At 34.5% G+C, this 17,461-nt stretch overlaps 1 protein-coding gene across 2 annotated transcripts; it reads left to right on the top strand.

Moving 5' to 3' along the window:
* Nucleotides 1–774: 774 nt before the first annotated feature.
* zgc:162872 (BAR_ACAPs and ArfGap_ACAP domain-containing protein) lies at nucleotides 775–16,001 on the top strand. Of its 2 annotated transcripts, none has more exons than XM_048161242.1 (22): nucleotides 775–1,212; nucleotides 1,453–1,510; nucleotides 4,495–4,614; nucleotides 4,694–4,747; nucleotides 4,855–4,913; nucleotides 4,991–5,174; nucleotides 7,003–7,047; nucleotides 7,126–7,221; nucleotides 7,308–7,382; nucleotides 7,558–7,661; nucleotides 8,425–8,476; nucleotides 8,563–8,663; nucleotides 8,946–9,057; nucleotides 10,242–10,420; nucleotides 12,084–12,153; nucleotides 12,371–12,462; nucleotides 12,550–12,629; nucleotides 13,810–13,970; nucleotides 14,106–14,215; nucleotides 14,384–14,494; nucleotides 14,572–14,633; nucleotides 15,183–16,001. In XM_048161242.1, the coding sequence occupies exons 1-22, from the start codon at nucleotides 1,160–1,162 to the stop codon at nucleotides 15,302–15,304; spliced, it is 2,100 nt and encodes a 699-aa protein (XP_048017199.1). In that variant the 5' UTR covers nucleotides 775–1,159; the 3' UTR covers nucleotides 15,305–16,001. The 2 variants fall into 2 exon arrangements, with proteins under 2 accessions (XP_048017199.1, XP_048017200.1); XM_048161243.1 differs by having other exon boundaries at nucleotides 13,816–13,970.
* Nucleotides 16,002–17,461: the final 1,460 nt, after the last annotated feature.

Consider the following 17,461-nt stretch of genomic DNA (forward strand, 5'->3'; position numbering starts at 1 on the left):
ATTTTCTCACCCCCATGTCATCCAAGATGTTCATGTCTTTCTTTCTTCAGTCGAAAAGAAATGAAGGTTTTTGATGAAAACATTCCAGGATTTTTCTCCTTATAGTGGACTTCAGTGGCCTCCAGACGGTTGAAGGTCAAAATTACAGTTTACAGCGATCCCAGACAAGAAATAAGGGTCTTATCTAGAGAAACCATTGCTCATTTTCTAAAAAAAACAAAATTTTATACGTTTTAACCATAAATGCTCATCTTGAACTAGCTATCTTCTTCTTCTTCTCTATTAGAATTCCAGCAGTGTAGACACTGCTAAGTGTATTACTGCCCTCCACAGGTAAAAGTTTGAACTAAATTGTCATATACAATATGGTAGTGCAAGTATATAACAATTAGTTCAAACTTTGAACCTGTGAAGGGCGATGAGTGATGGTTTCTCTAGATAAGACTCTTATTTCTCATCTGGGATCGCTGTAAACAGTAATTTTGACCTTCAACCGTTTGGGCTCCATTGAAGTCCACTATATGGAGAATAATCCTGGAATGTTTCCATCAAAAACCTTCATTTCTTTTCAACTGAAGAGAGCAGGACATGAACATCTTGGATGACATGGAGGTGAGTAAATTATCAGGAAATTTTAATATGAACTAAGTGAACTAATCCTTTAACAGAGATTTTGTTTTGTTTTTAGTATTGTTTTTTATTTTATTTAAATTTTATTTTACTTATTTATAATGCATGCTCTTATTTTGAAAATGTCCTACAGGACATCCTCAACACATCATGCACGACTTCCGACACCGGAAAAGCGACTCGCATCAACATGCACAAACACCCCCGCAGCTGTCAACACAGCTCGAGACTAGATTCACTCTTCACGCACACAACTTCAATGAAGTGCTCGAATTAATCGCGCGCGTTACTGTGATCTGAGCGCATGATCTGCGGCGCGCGTTATTTCTATCAATGGTTGTGAATGAGAGCAGGATGAGTGTAACCCAAGTATAACGGCTCATGGAGGAGACAGTCATGCAGTCTGTGCATCAGGCCTCGAGCAGGAATCATTCGTGTCTGGATAATGTCTTTGGTTTAAAAGTCTAATAGTGCATGAAAGAGTGAGAAACACTGAGATCATAAGGACAGAGAAACCCTGAGCTGAAGCATGGACACTTTCCTGGACTTTGAGGAATGCATCAGAGACTCTCCTGCATTCAGGTATGAAGATCTCATTCATAACACACAGTATGATTCATCTAATATATGCATATAGTTCATGATGGGTACATGACATGACATGCATCTAAAACTAATGATATTTTCTTATTGTTAGTTTGTCATTTTAAAAGTCTATTTAAATTGATATATAAATAAATAAAGCTCATGTCATTTGTAAGCACCCACTATGCTCTGGGCTGGATTGTGTATCTGACCTGTGCAGATGTGTGTGTTTTGCAGGCAGTCCCTGGATAAATGTGAGGGTGATCTTGCAGAACTGGAGAGTCGTGTGGAGAAAGTAAGATGTTCCACCATATATATTTGGAGCGTTTATTGTTACCCCACTAAGGTCCACTTATAATGTTAGCGAATATTTTTTGGTGCTAAAAACATTTGTATTTTTTTTTTTTTTTATATATATATATATATATATATATATATATATATATATATATATATATATATATTATAATATACCATGGGCGTTTCCTCTAAGGAGGCAAGGGAGGCAGTGCCTCCTCCTCAAAAAAAAAAAAAATAGGATGAGACCGTAATCCATATTACATATAAAACAACACAAATATTACAAATTACGACATTAAAAAGAGTGCAAATCACTCTTATTTCTAAAGGAACACTGCCCAACAGCGACACCCGCAGGTGAAGTTACAGCAGGAGTCATGCCTCCCTTTGCTCTCATAGAAAACCATCAGACCCCCGGCGTGTGGTGGGGTTTGTGGGGGGTAATTGAGAATGAATGGGGGAAAGTCACATGAGAGGAGGCAATGTCTCCATCGCGCCATGATTGGATGTGATTGGTTATGATTGGATATGATTGGTTTGTGTGGTAAATCCCGCCTCTTGTTTACGTGCGCGTTCTGCGCGTCAGTTTGACTGAACAAATGATGGGGTCAGTGGAATTGAAAAGTAAGTAAACAGATCATCCAGTTAGATATCACCGCTTTATGTCACATCAAAATCAAACTTGAAATGGACTGAAAACATGATTTTTAGTGCGATCAGCTTAGTGAAATTAAAAATACATCTTCATGTCTGTGACAGACGGTGTTTACGGAGCATGACTGATGATCCAAAATAGCCTAAGTTGACTATTAAAAAGAAAAACATCAAAACACAAATAAAATATATTGTTTAAATTGTTACAGGCTTTAGTTATTATTTTGGAATGAATGTAGAAATGCTTAAAACACTAACTTGATGAGATTGACTTGGTTTGATAAATAGAACATTACATTGTTAATGTAAAATTACAAAATAGAATTGTATTTGGTTTCTTTTTTGATGTAATGTTCATTTAACAAGGAAGATGTGTCAACATTAAGAGTAATGCATGAATTTACATTGATTCAGAAATAAATAAAAAAATGTGCCTCCTCATTTCAGAACAGCACTGCACGCCACTGATATATACATTTTCGTGACACTTTCCACCCTCACTTTGACTGTCATACTTCCTCCTTATTACCTCACCATGACTGGACATCTAAATTTCTGGTCACCAAACAGGCAACATTGTATATGTCGATTGTCGTGTGTTCTGAACTTCTGAACATCCACAACTTGATATCAGACAGAAGAACAAGTTGTTTTTTTATCTTTAATTAAAGGTGCAGTAAGTGATTTCTGAGAAACACTGTTGAAAGTGGATCAGACTGAGCACCACCAAACACTTGTCACCAATCAGCAGTAGGGGGCGTGTCCACTCATGATGGGGGAGGAGACTGAGAGACAATCAGCTGTAGGGAGTGTGTCCACTCATGATGGGGGAGGAGAGAGTGAGCCAATCAGCATTAGTAGGTGTGCCCACACATGATGGGGGAGGAGAGAGAGTGAGCCAATCAGCTGAAGGGGGTGTGTCCACTCATGATGGGGGAGGAGAGAGTGAGCCAATCAGCATTAGGGGGCGTGCCCACACATGATGGGGGAGGAGAGCCAATCAGCAGTAGGGGGTGTGTCCACTCATGATGGGGGAGGAGAGAGAGTGAGCCAATCAGCATTAGTAGGTGTGCCCACACATGATGGGGGAGGAGAGAGAGTGAGCCAATCAGCTGAAGGGGGTGTGTCCACTCATGATGGGGGAGGAGAGAGTGAGCCAATCAGCATTAGGGGCGTGCCCACACATGATGGGGGAGGAGAGCCAATCAGCAGTAGGGGGTGTGTCCACTCATGATGGGGGAGGAGAGAGAGTGAGCCAATCAGCATTAGGAGGTGTGCCCACACATGATGGGGGAGGAGAGAGAGTGAGCCAATCAGCTGAAGGGGTGTGTGTCCACTCATGATGGGGGAGGAGAGAGTGAGCCAATCAGCATTAGGGGGCGTGCCCACACATGATGGGGGAGGAGAGCCAATCAGCAGTAGGGGGTGTGTCCACTCATGATGGGGGAGGAGAGAGAGTGAGCCAATCAGCATTAGGAGGTGTGCCCACACATGATGGGGGAGGAGAGAGAGTGAGCCAATCAGCTGAAGGGGGTGTGTCCACTCATGATGGGGGAGGAGAGAGTGAGCCAATCAGCATTAGGGGGTGTGCCCACACATGATGGGGGAGGAGAGCCAATCAGCAGTAGGGGGTGTGTCCACTCATGATGGGGGAGGAGAGTGAGCCAATCAGCATTAGGGGGCGTGCCCACACATGATGGGGGAGGAGAGCCAATCAGCAGTAGGGGGTGTGTCCACACATGATGGGGGAGGAGAGCCAATCAGCAGTAGGGGGTGTGTCCACGCATGATGGGGGAGGAGAGAGAGTGAGCCAATCAGCTGAAGGGAGTGTGTCCACTCATGATGGGGGAGGAGAGAGAGTGAGCCAATCAGCTGAAGGGGGTGTGTCCACTCATGATGGGGTGGGGAGAGAGAGTGAGCCAATCAGCTGAAGGGGGTGTATCCACTCATGATGGTGGAGAGTGAGCCAATCAGCTGAAGGGGTGTGTCCACTCATGATGGGGGAGGAGATAGAGTGAGGGGGCGTGTCCACTCATGATGGGGGAGGAGATAGAGTGAGGGGGCGTGTCCACTCATGATGGGGGAGAAGAGAGAGTGAGCCAATCAGCAGTAGGGGGTGTGTCCACTCATGAGCTAAGAGGAGGAGAGAGTGATCAACAGTCAGTCACTCCATTTCTCAGAAATTGCTTATTGCACCTTTAAAAGTTTTTTTTTAACTGGGGAGGAATTTTTGACTTCTCATTTCAAAAGTTAATGTAAAATAATTGTTTCATGATATTAGCCCTTATTTCATCTTAGCTTGATGGCCTTCCTCTCTCTCTGTAGGTGATGAAGTTGTGTAGTCAGATGGTGAGTGCGGGTCAGAACTACACCTCCTGCAATCAGCTCTTCCTGTCCGGACTGGCCGAGTTTACGGCCTATCATAAGAACGACAGTGTTATTGTGGTGAGTACAGATGTCTGATGGGTCACGACCTTTGGCCACACCTTCTCATGCTGACCTCTCATTGCTTGTGTTTCTGTAGAATTGCCTGCGTCAGTTCAACCAAGGCCTACAAGAAATGATCCAGTTTCAGACGGTGAGTGTGTGTCATTTGTTTTTATTAAACAAAATCTGATTGGACGAGCCACTTTCTAGACAATCCCTTTGCATATTTGTTCATTATAAATGTTTGTTTTCTTGCAGATGCTGTTTGATCAGACTCAGAGAGCCATTACCCAACAGCTCACAAACCTGCTTTCACAGTACGTCACATCACACACACACACACTCGCTCACACACGTTCACAGTACTGAAGCGTGATGTTTTGTTCTGTGACAGGTTTGTGCCGCAGATTCGCGACACTCGCCGTGAGTTCGTACGGATCGGAGACGATCTAGATGCCGCCGTAGTGAAAAACGCTCAGGTCAGCCGACACAAGCCCGTCGACGCTGAAAGAGCGACTCACCTGCTGCTCGCCACGCGGAAATGCTACCAACACTTCGCCCTGGACTACTGCCTGCAGGTGCTTTAAGCAGCTCGTATTCTAGATTTTTACAGCATTTATCTAATGAAGTCCACATATAATGTTAGTCAAGAGAAACCATTTTAGTTTTGTTTTTCATGAAAATTAATCAGGCTGTTGTTGTTGCGACTGTACCTTTAAGACTTAAATGACCTATATGACTTATATTTTAGGTTGTTCTTATATTTTATTACATGCCTGTTTTATATTATATTTTAGTTTATATTTTTATATTATATTTTTAGCTTGTTTTTATATTACATTTTACTACGTGCATGTTTTATATTATATAATAGGTTAATTTTTTATATTATATTTAAATTTATTTAAATTTATTTTAATATATTTTATTAGGCATGTTTCATATTTTATATTAGTTTATGTTTTGTATTATATTATTGTTTATAATTTAATATTTAATTTTATTATAGGCATGTTTTAAATTATATTTTACTGTGTTTTTATATTATATTTTATTACGTGCATGTTTTATATTTTAGCTTATATTTTTATATTATATTTTATTATAGGCATGTTTTAAATTATATTTTCAGTTAGTTTTTATATTATATTATAGTTTATATTTGTATATTGTTTTATATCATATTTCATTATAGGCATGTTTCATATTATAATATAGTTTTTATTTTATATTTTATTATAAACATGTTTTAAATTATATTTTTTAGCTTGTTTTTATATTACATTTTATTACATGCATGTTTTATATTATATCATAGTTTAAATTTTTATATTATATTTTAGTTTATATTTTTATATTTTATTATAGGCATCTTTCATATAATATTTTAGTTTATGTTTAATATTATATATTTTTAGGCATGTTTTATATTATATTAGTTTATATTTTTATATTTTATTATAGGCATCTTTCATATAATATTTTAGTTTGTTTTATATTATAGTTTATAATTTAATATTTAATTTTATTGTAGGCATGTTTTAAATTATATTTTACTGTGTTTTTATATTATATTTTATTACGTGCATGTTTTGATTATATTTTAGCTTATATTTTTATATTATATTTATTTAGGCATGTTTTAAATTATATTTTAGTTTGTTTTATATTACATTATAGTTTATATTTGTATATTATGTTTTATATTATATTTCATTATAGGCATGTTTCATACTATAACATAGTTTATATTTTTATTTTATATTTTATTATAAACATGTTTTATATTATATTTTTAGCTTGTTTTTATATTACATTTTATTATATGCTTGTTTTATATTATATCATAGTTTATATTTTAATTTATATTTTAATATTATATTTTAGTTTATATTTTAATATTGTATTTTATTATAGGCATGTTTCATATTATATTTTAGTTTATATTTTAATATTATATTTTATTATAGCCATGTTTTATATTATATTTTTAGTTTGTTTTACTTTATATTGTTGTACGGTTGTCTTTTGTATTTTAAGCAGCTCATATTCTACATTTAGTTTTTGTCCACATATAATGTTAGTCAAACAAAACCATTTTAATTTAATTTTTAATGATCATTTTCTGAGCTGTAGAACTAAACAGGCTGTACCTTTAAGACTTAAATGACCCTGTTATGTTTGGCAAAGTGTGAAAATTCACTAAATACTGAATTATATGTAAATGTGGGTGGTCTTATGATAATGAGCTCATGAATATGATAATCTTGATGATTAGTTTAGTCAGTATTTAGTTCATACTGTTAGTTAGACCGGGAAGATTCATTCATAAATCCGTAAGATCTTACCTTCATGCTGTGGAAATACAGAGTGAGATTTATTGTTTTTCTTTAATTTTTATTGCAGTTAAATAATTTCAAGGTCCAACAGAAGCTGGATATCCTGAATTCGGTGAGCTCTAATCAGTTTGTAAATGCTATGACATCTTGATCAAATGAATGTAAACTCATTAAAATGTTTCTTTCTCAGGTCTTCTCGTATTTTCACGCTCAGTACACGTTTTTCCACCAGGGATTCGACCTGCTGAGAGATCTCGAGCCGACCATGAAGACGATGGCCTCACAGGTCACACTCAAACACACACATCACACATGATTGCTTGTTGTGTTTCATGGATATTGAAGTTTAATACGAGTAATATCTGTGCGCAGCTCTCTCAGCTGTCAACTGACTGCGCTGCCAAGAGGAAGGACCTGGAAAACACACACCTGCTCGTTCAGCAGAGGGTGAGATATTAGTGCTCGTTATAGAAGTTTTGACGACCCCATACAACAATTTAGGATCTTATAGCTAATGTACTCCTAAAAGTAGTCAAAAACCCTTTTCAGAATGGTCATGCCTTAGTCGGATTAGACATAGTGAGTTTTGGAGGTTGATATTTTGATCATGTGTGTTTGGCAGGACGCGTCCGGTGAGGCGGTGATTGTGTGTAATCCGTCTGATGAAGGAACGATTCAAGGCTACCTGTTCAAACGCTCGCGCAAGAAGAACAAGACGTGGAAGAGGTGAGAGACCCAGATAATATTATAGTTTTCATTTTTATATTTTACATTTGCATTTTAATTTTAAAGCCCCCGAGAACACCCAACAAAGGGGGCGAGGCCATGTTGGGCTGCTTTAGAGAAGAGGAAAAGTTGTTGTTTTACACCGGACTGCTTTACTAACGAGGGTCAATTCAACGCTGGATTTGCACAAAAGATTTACGTGTCAATGTAATAATGATAGTAACACTAATAGACTTATTATTAAAACTATATTTTTAAGGAACAATCTCAGTTTTTCTTCCGTTTTAATTTTAACAGTAAAGCTCTGTTGTGCAGCACTTAGTTTGATTAAAAAAAAGTTTAATTTCATGAATAAAAGATTAAAAATTGAATTGATGTTATCCGTTCATTTGATTGCCAGAAAAATTAAAATATGCAATAGAATTTCTGACAAAATAAAAAAAAATCATAAAAAGAATTCAATTAATTAGACATTCTTTTTGATTATTAAAATTGAATTAAAGTCAAGTCGGAATCCAGAAAAATAAAAACGGAAAAAAAGGAATTTTGGAAAAAATAAAACGGATTTCTACATAACAGGTCTTCTTTTAAAAAATATCTATGTAGTTTTATTAATTTTTGTATCTATTTTAGTTTCAGTTATTTCAGTGCATGATTTTAGTGAACTATAATAACCCTGGAGAGACTGTTTGCATTATCATGTCAACATCAAACGCTTAAAAAATGTTAATGATCTGTTTGTGTAATTGTTTCCGTCTCTCAGGTGCTGGTTTTTCACTGAAAATAATCAGTTAATCTACTCAAAATCACACAAGGTAAACCATCATCCACATCTGTCTCGCACCGACTGATCATGTTAACGCGTTTCACACAGTGTGTGTGTGTGTGTGTGTGTGTTTAGGAGCAGCCTGTTGTTCTGTTCGATGATCTACGTCTGTGCGCTGTGAAATCTCTGGATGTGATCGACCGCCGTTTCTGTTTTGAGCTGCTGTCAGTGCAGAAGTAAGACACACATATCACCCAAATATCCTTCTGAATAATTGCCTGCTTCAGACTCAATATTTATTCTGCGCTTAATGACATTTTATACACTTATTGTGGCTGTAAAATCTGTAAAATGTATTAAAGTGTGCTATTAGGTCGCTGAAAGCATTATTACATGTTATGCAATCTTTATTATAAAGCAGGTAGCTGCAGTCCAATCTTCTGCTTATCCAGAGACGTTATCATTTTAATAAAAAGGTGATTGTGTGTAATTGTGCGTCTTTGTGTGTGCATGCACAGGTGTTGTGTGTTACAGGCTGATTCTGAGGAGCTGAAGTTGGCGTGGATTAACGCTGTTCAGGGCTGTATAGACATGGCGTACCGCGATCAAGTAATGGATCAAAACACTCAGGTACAAACACACACATTTGCTTTAGACTAGTGGAAAGAAAACATCCAAAATACACGTGTAAGTTTTTATTGCACTTTATCTATTTGCGTCTGTAAATTTCAATTTCAATACACAGCTTTAAAAAGTTTTTTTCTCCACTTCAGCAGCACTTACATACACCAAAACTTACAGTTTTATTCTTATCTATATTCTGAAGGTTTTTACTGAAGGGTTTGTTCATATATCATTCACCTGATAAATATTCAACATTTTAATACTAAAAACATGGTGAAAATATATTTTTTCTTCTGGCTGTTGAAAAATATGACTACAAACTATAATAGTAAATAAACAATACCAAAATAATTAACTAATACTATTAAAACATGTTTTATTTGAAATAAAGCTGAAGTAAAATAAAAATAAATATCAGATGAAAAACTTAAACTAAACAAAAATGAGAAATGTTGCCTTGGCAACCAACTGAAATCAGCTTAAGTTGAAGCACTAAAATTACTAACTGGAAATAAACTAAAACTGAAATAAAAATCAATTAAAATTTTTTAGCACATAACTATTACTAAAAATCTATCTCCAATATCTATCTAAAATCTATTCTCTGATGTTTTTACAGAGGGTTTATATAATTTTATTCCTAAAACATTGTGAAAATGATTTTCTGGCTTTTGAAAAATATTAATAAAAATTAAATATATACAAATAATACAAAAATAATGATTAAAATGAAACAATTTGTTTTTATTTTATGGAATGATAAATATATCCAAAATCCCCTCTGTAAAAACTTTCAATTCTAATATACAAAACGAACAAAATGAAAAAAAAAAATTGAATTAAAAGAATTTTGAATTTGGCTTTATCCAATGATCAGATTTCTGGTCTGGAAATGTAGGAAAATTAGTGCATATTTATTAAAAAATGCATCATTTGTACATTTAAATAACATTTCAGAAAACTTGTAATACGACACAATTGTCTTAATGTACTGTGATGAATAAACTACCAAAATAAACTTTCTCTCTCATACACTTGGAAGCATTTAGAGGTCTGGAAAACATTCTAAATTCTAAAATACATTCTAAAATACATCTGGAAATATTCAATGAAGTTTCAGTTCAGTTTCACAAACAAAATGGGCACTTATTGGTCAAAAGGTGTGTCATTTGTATATTGTGTGTGTCTAGGTGAAGGAGAGCTCCGCCCCTGTGCTCGTTCCAGACCCGCCCTCTCACCCCCCCGCTCTGGGCGTGGCTCTCCGTGGCAACGGTAACCAGCGCTGCTGTGACTGCGGGGAGGCGGAGCCTCGCTGGGCCAGCGTGAACCTCGGCATAACCATGTGCATCGAGTGCTCAGGCATCCACAGGTGAGTCATGATGAATAGTCGACGAGAAGAGGCTCAGTCGACCAATATTGTAATAGTCGGTTAGTCGCAGAAATGAAAAACTCCAGTCTGTGAGGGACGGATTGTTAACAGCGGGTCCTTGTGGTAATTAAAATATGTCAGGCAGGAAATCCAAAGGTTTGCCTATCATCCATTGACCTAAAATATGGATTATCATTTGAAACATGTAAGTAACTTGGGCGCTCGTTCTAATGTTAACATGGAGAAATGTGTGCTTTTATTATCCAAGTGTTTGTGCGGAATGTGGAAGCTGAAGTATAGCGCGCTCACTTTCTTCCTGATAACTTTGGAAACAACTTAAAATGCTCCGTCACTTTGGGCCATACAGATAAGAGTAATACATCACTCGAAAGGGTCTTTGCACACTGAGTTCACTAAAAAATAAACACGATCTCACATTGTGTCAATCACGTGCTTCCGAAACTATCTTCTGTCATAAAAAAAGTCTCGGATCAGTTTTCTGTTTTACCTGTTTGCATCCCTGACTGTATGACAAACAAAGGAAAGCATCAAACTGAGCCACTGACATCCTGAAGTATAATATTTTATAATTAAAATAATAATTTTCATTTTAATTTTTTAAAATATTAATTAAATAGTATAATTATTTTAATTGATTTAATTTTAAATTATTTTAGTTTAAATAATGTAATTATTTAAAATTATTATTTAATTATTATTAAATGTAAATTCATTTTTTATTTTATAATTCAAATAATTAGATAATTGTAATTATAAATTATTTTGAATAAATATAATTTTTAATTATTTAATATAACAAAATAATTTTAATTTATATAATTATAAATAAATAATTAAAATTATAATTAAAATGATTAATTAAAATCACATTTTATAAATAAAATACAATTATTTTAAATTACATGCAATTATTTTAATTTTAAATTATTTTAATTCATTTTTTATTATTAATTAATTATTTACAAATGTAAAAATTATTTACATTATTAATTTTTTTAAAAATATTTAAGATTTAAATAATGTAAGTAAAATAGTTAATTAAAATTGATCATTAAATTTCATGTATTAATTAGCAGTAGAATGATAATTAGCAAACAGACGTGTGTTTCCGAAACTTTCATCTGTCATAAAAAAATTTGCATCGGATCAATTTTCTGCATTTTTCGCATCCGTAGCAAGCATTTTGAGATGCGTTTTGACAATTCAGAGCCGAACCGTAGAATGACGTCTAACAAGTTGATCCATTTCATCTCAAATTTTTAGGATGATGAATACGAAAAAAAAGCATACGAAAATTTCTGACTCAGTGTACAAAGACCTACTTTTGTTTGTGTAACCTCACAATAACAAGAAAATGTTGTGCCTTTGTAAAATAATGAAAACAAACAAAATGCGCGTTCTGCCGTCTCTGTCTCTGTGAACTTCGTTCTGGAGCGCGTCACAAAAATGAACGGAAACTCAGTGTAGATATAAGAAATATATCTATAGAAAGCTTGAAATGTCTACTTTTAAAATAAATACTCTCAGCTCATGTAATCCTTATGAAAGGTGCATTTCTATACTGCGGAGATGACTGGTCAGCATCATCAACTTCATCTTCATTTATTTGTTTTAATATAAGGTTTTTGATTTGTGTTGACAGGAGCCTTGGCGTTCATCTGTCTAAGGTTCGATCACTCACTCTTGATTCCTGGGAGCCGGAGCAATTAAAGGTCCTTCATTCGTTTCATTTTTATAAACATAATCTCATTCATAAAGTCAACAATTAAAAAACGACAAATATTACCAAATAACATTCATTTTATAATTATAACTGAAGTCTTAATATTTGAATTTCTTGTCTCTGATTGTAATTCATCTGAGCTCTGTCAGTTATGTTCACTTCTGTTTTGCCATTGGTTGATCTTTGTGTTTAACTCCGCCCCACAGCTGCTATGTGTTCTGGGTAATGAAGTCATTAATGGCATTTATGAGCGTAACCCAGCAGATGGACTACAGAAGCCCAGCTCAGGCAGTCCAAGGTATGACTCTCACACACCACAAACAGGAAGTGTCTGTTTCCCGTGTGCTTTGAGTGTATGAATGATCATCTTCACTGGCTCTCTCAGGCAGGATAAAGAACAGTGGATCCGGTTCAAGTATGTGGAGAAAAGATTTGTGACGCGTGATCCTGATGGACCTGGTGCTGGTGAGTGTGTGTGTGTGCTGTTTATCTTTTATAAATATTATTTTAAATATCATACACCTTATGTACTTATGATAAAAATAATGATTTTGTAATTAAAATAATATTGTTTTAATTCAAAATTATTATTATAATTAAAATAATTAAATTATTTAATATTTTATAATCAAAATAAATCATTTTCATTTTCATTTGTTAAATAATAATTAAATAGTATAATTATTTTAATTGATTTCATTTTAAATAATTTTAATTAATGTTTTATTTTATAATTAAAATAATTAGATAATTGTAATATAAATTATTTTAATTCAATGATATTATTTTAATTATTAATTTAAACAATATTTTATAATTTAAATACAATTATTTTATTTTAAATATTATAATTAAAACAATAGCATTATTTTTATTTTAAATGATTTAATATGTTGTAATGGTTTATAAAATTATTATAATTAATTTTGTAATAATAATTAAAATATTTCTTAATATTTATTTATTTAAATGAATAATTAATTAATTATAATCAATTATTTTAAAATTATTTTAATTCATTATTATTAATAATATTTCTTAATTATACAATTATTTAAAATAATCATTTTTAAAAATTATTTAAAATGTAAGTAATATACTTTTTAATATTTTATAATTAAAATAAATATTTTCATTTTAATTTTTATTAAATAATAATTAATCAGTAAAAATTTTTTAATTTAAAAATAAATTTTATTAAAGTTTTATTTTAGAATTAAAAAATAGATAATTGAAATTTGTAATTAACAATTATTTTAATTAAATGGTGTAATTATTTTAAATAATAATATTTTATAATTAAAATACTATTATTTAATTTAAATGCAATTATTTTAATTAATTAAAATATTATAAAGATATATTATAAAATATTATAAATAACATTATTTTGTTTTTAAATTATTTTAATAATTTAATTATTTTATATAATTAAAATAATATTTTATATTCAATTATTTTATTATTAATTAAAATATTTTTAATTATACAATTTTCAATTAAATTATTTGCATTATTAATTTTTAAAAAATTATTTAAGATTTAAATAATATAATTAAAATAGTTATTTTATAATTAAAATGAATGTATTAATTAGCAGTAGAATGATAATTAGCACACAGATGTGAATGTTTGTGTGCTGTAGCCGTAGAAACATTAAAGCTGCGGTCCGGAGAGAAGCTATATCAGGCGTCGCTGAACGGGGATCTCGTTGCCATGGCGACGGCGCTGGCTGAGGGTGCGGAGGTGAACTGGAGTAATCCTGAGCAGGAGGGACGGACGGCTCTGATTGGTTCAGCCGTCGGGGTGAGTAACAGCGGCCTCCGAGAGTCCAAACGCTGTTAAATGTGTGTGATTCTGATCTTCAGTGATGTGAGTGTGTGTGTGTGTGTGTGTGTGTGTGTGTGTGTGTGTGTGTGTGTGTGTGTGTGTCTCTAACAGGGCTCTCTGCTGGCGTGTGAGTTTCTGCTACAGAACGGCGCTAACGTGAATCACAGAGATCAGCACGGACAGGGCGCTCTGCACGCCGCCGCCACCTACGGACACACGGGGTAACAAACGTCATGCCTCAAAAGTGCATAATATAGCATCTTTAAAGCAAGTCCATTTTTAACTAGGGCTGTCAATAGATTATTTCCACCCTTTTGTGCGATTAATCGCATACTTGTCGTGAAATTTTTAACTGGTGTATAATAATGATCTGTGATTGGTCACTTCAGGCAGGTGTGTCTGCTGCTCAAGAGAGGAGCCAATCAGTACGCAGCTGACGAAAAGGGAAACGATCCACTCAGTATCGCCATAGAAACCGCCCACGCTGACATCGTCACTTTGTGAGTAATCAGTGTGTGTGTTTGTGTGTGTGTGTGTGTGTTAGAAATCATACTAATGTAATGTGTGTGTGTTTCAGGTTGAGAATGGCCCGAATGAATGAGGAAATGAGGGATTCAGAGGGATTCTTCGGATCTGTTGGTAAGATTAGATATTATTATTATTATTTATTATTTATTTGACCCATAATACAGTGAAATTTGTAAAATATTTTGCAATTTAAAACAGCTGTTTTCTATGTGAATATATAGTAAAGTATAATTTATTCCTGTGATCAAAGCTGAATTTTCTGCATCATTACTCCAGTCTTCGGTGTCACATGATCCTTCAGAAATCATTCTAATATGATGATTTGATGCTCAAGAAACATGTATGATTATCATCAATGTTGAAAACAGTTCATATTTATGTGGATTTGACATAGTCACTTTATTGTCACTTTTGATCAATTTAATGTGTCCTTGATTAATAATCTTATCCCAAACTTTTGAATGGTAGTGTATCACAGTTTCCACAAAAATATGAACTGTTTTCAACATTGATGATAATAATCAAGCCACGCCTTTGTTTTGAATAGGCATCTAGCGGACAGAAATCTTACATACTGCACCTTTAAAAAAATTCCTAATTATTCCCAAATTTTAACCAACAACAAATAAAAACTCTTCACCTTTCTTGGCTTTTCCTCAGGAGATGACGAAACATTCCAGGATATTTTCCGCGATTTCAGTAACATGGCGTCACATGACCCAGAGAAGCTCTCTCGCCGTCAGTTCGTCCGCAGCTCTGAGGACAACGAGGAGAAAAGCTAGAGCTCTCAGGCCGAGGGAGGTCAGAGGTCACGCTGCTGCACTGTGGAACAAGGGAACAAAAAGGAAAGGAGGGAAATTTTAATGTTACAGCTATTTAAAAAAACTAAAACTCTCTTGGAGAGAGTGTGGATCTAATGTCGGAGTGTGTGAGCATTAATGTGACGTGTGTTTCCGGTCCGACTCATTTCATCCACACACACATGAACTGACTCGGTTTTAGGCTGTTGGTTTTACTAAAGGCTTTTGACACGTATGTTTAACTCTTTTATATTGTGCTGCAGTTGTGCTACACTGAACTTTGAAGGATATTCACACCTGAAGTCAACATGAAACCAAAAGTGACCTTACTTTCCTAATGCATGTTCCTGGTTTTATGACAGTTCATCAAAACTGAATAACTTGGTCTTCCTCTAACACACATTTCATTTCGGCTTTATTTACGACACTTTTCATCATCCAAACAATCACACCGTGTCCTGGTAACACTTCACAATAAGCTTTTTCTTGTTGAATATCCCGATTAAGAGAGTCAGACGGGTTGGGAATGCTGTTTCATGTTGACTGTAAATGCACACTGAATAAATATAAATAAATAAACAGTTAATATAATGTGATACACAATATATTAATATCAATGTTGATGTCTTAAACGTTTGTGTCTTATTCTAACTAATAAAAAAGCTATTTAACTATGAAATGTTCTGTCTGTTTGTGGCATAAATACACGAGTCCCATGATGCTTTGTTTTTAAGTACACAACAGAAAACTTGATGTTTCATTGCTGTCCAATTATGAAATAAGTTTCATCTTGGTAAGTCATCATCCATAAAAACCACATTTGTATTGACTGAAGGAAATACTGGTGCTTGGCAGGTCATTATGACATCATCACGCCTTTATGACATCATATGGTGATCGCATCATCACTGGCTGTTTGAAGGAATTTGCTGAACATTATATTAGTGTCATTTGGGTTTTAAACAAAGACTATAGAATAACATAAGACGCCAGGGTTGCTAGGTTTTCACAACAAAACCTGCCCAAAAATCTTGCAAAAGTCGCGTTTTTGGCGGGGCTCCCCTAGTAAAATTCGCATTCCAGGGGCTAAATATGTTATTTTGGGTCGATTTAACCCGCGGACATGAAAAAACAACAGTGTTAAAGTAGTCTAATTTCGCGGGAAAACCGCGGACTTGGCAACACTGCAAGACGCGTCACTCGTATTGTTTTGAATGGGAGAAAGTGTAACGCGCAATATGGCGGAATAAGTCCCGCCTTGTAAATAAGAGCCAATCGTCGATTGGTAATGTCATCGCGTCACTGCAGCGGCCGTTAGAAGCTCCGGTTTCTATAGAAACAGACAGACGCACGCCTCCGAAATGAGGCACATTTAGGACTGAAAAATACCGTTTTTAGTCATGATTCGAGCGTTTAGAAACAAAATTTATGAGACAGTTGTTGTCAGATTTCATTGGTGATTTAAAATATGAAATTTAATCGAAAGCTTGGCAAACAGTTTTGGAGTATTTGATGTTTCTCCATTCAAAAAGAGATACGAGCTGCACTTAAATGCCCGAGAGGCGTTTCAAAGATGGCCGCCGAGTGACTTGTCTTAAAGGGTTAGTTCATCCAAAAATGAAAATAATGTCATTTATTACTCACCCTCATGCCGTTCCAGTGGTTCAATATTAATATTATAAAGCGACGAGAAAATAACATGCGCCAAAATAACGTCTTATATAGTGATGGCCGATTTCAAAACACTGCTTCAAGAAGCTTCAGAGCGTTATGAATCAGTGTGTCGAATCATGATTCGGAGCGCCAAAGTCACGTGATTTCAGCAGTTTGGCGGTTTGACACGCGATCCGAATCATGATTCGACACAAAAGATTCCTAACGCTCCGAAGCTTCATGAAGCAGTGTTTTGAAATCGGCCATCACTATATAAGTCGTTATTTTGTTTTTTTGCCACACCAAAAATATTCTTGTGGCTTTATAATATTAATATTGAACCACTGTATTCACATGAACTGATTTAAATATGTTTTTAGTACATGAGAGAGGATATGCAAGCCTCACTGCCATCGGATTTCAACAAAAATATCTTAATTTGTGTTCTGAAGATGAACGAAGGTCTTACAGGTGTGGAACGACATG

Source organism: Megalobrama amblycephala, linkage group LG16, assembly GCF_018812025.1.
Source record: "Megalobrama amblycephala isolate DHTTF-2021 linkage group LG16, ASM1881202v1, whole genome shotgun sequence".
Lineage (NCBI taxonomy): Eukaryota > Metazoa > Chordata > Actinopteri > Cypriniformes > Xenocyprididae > Megalobrama > Megalobrama amblycephala.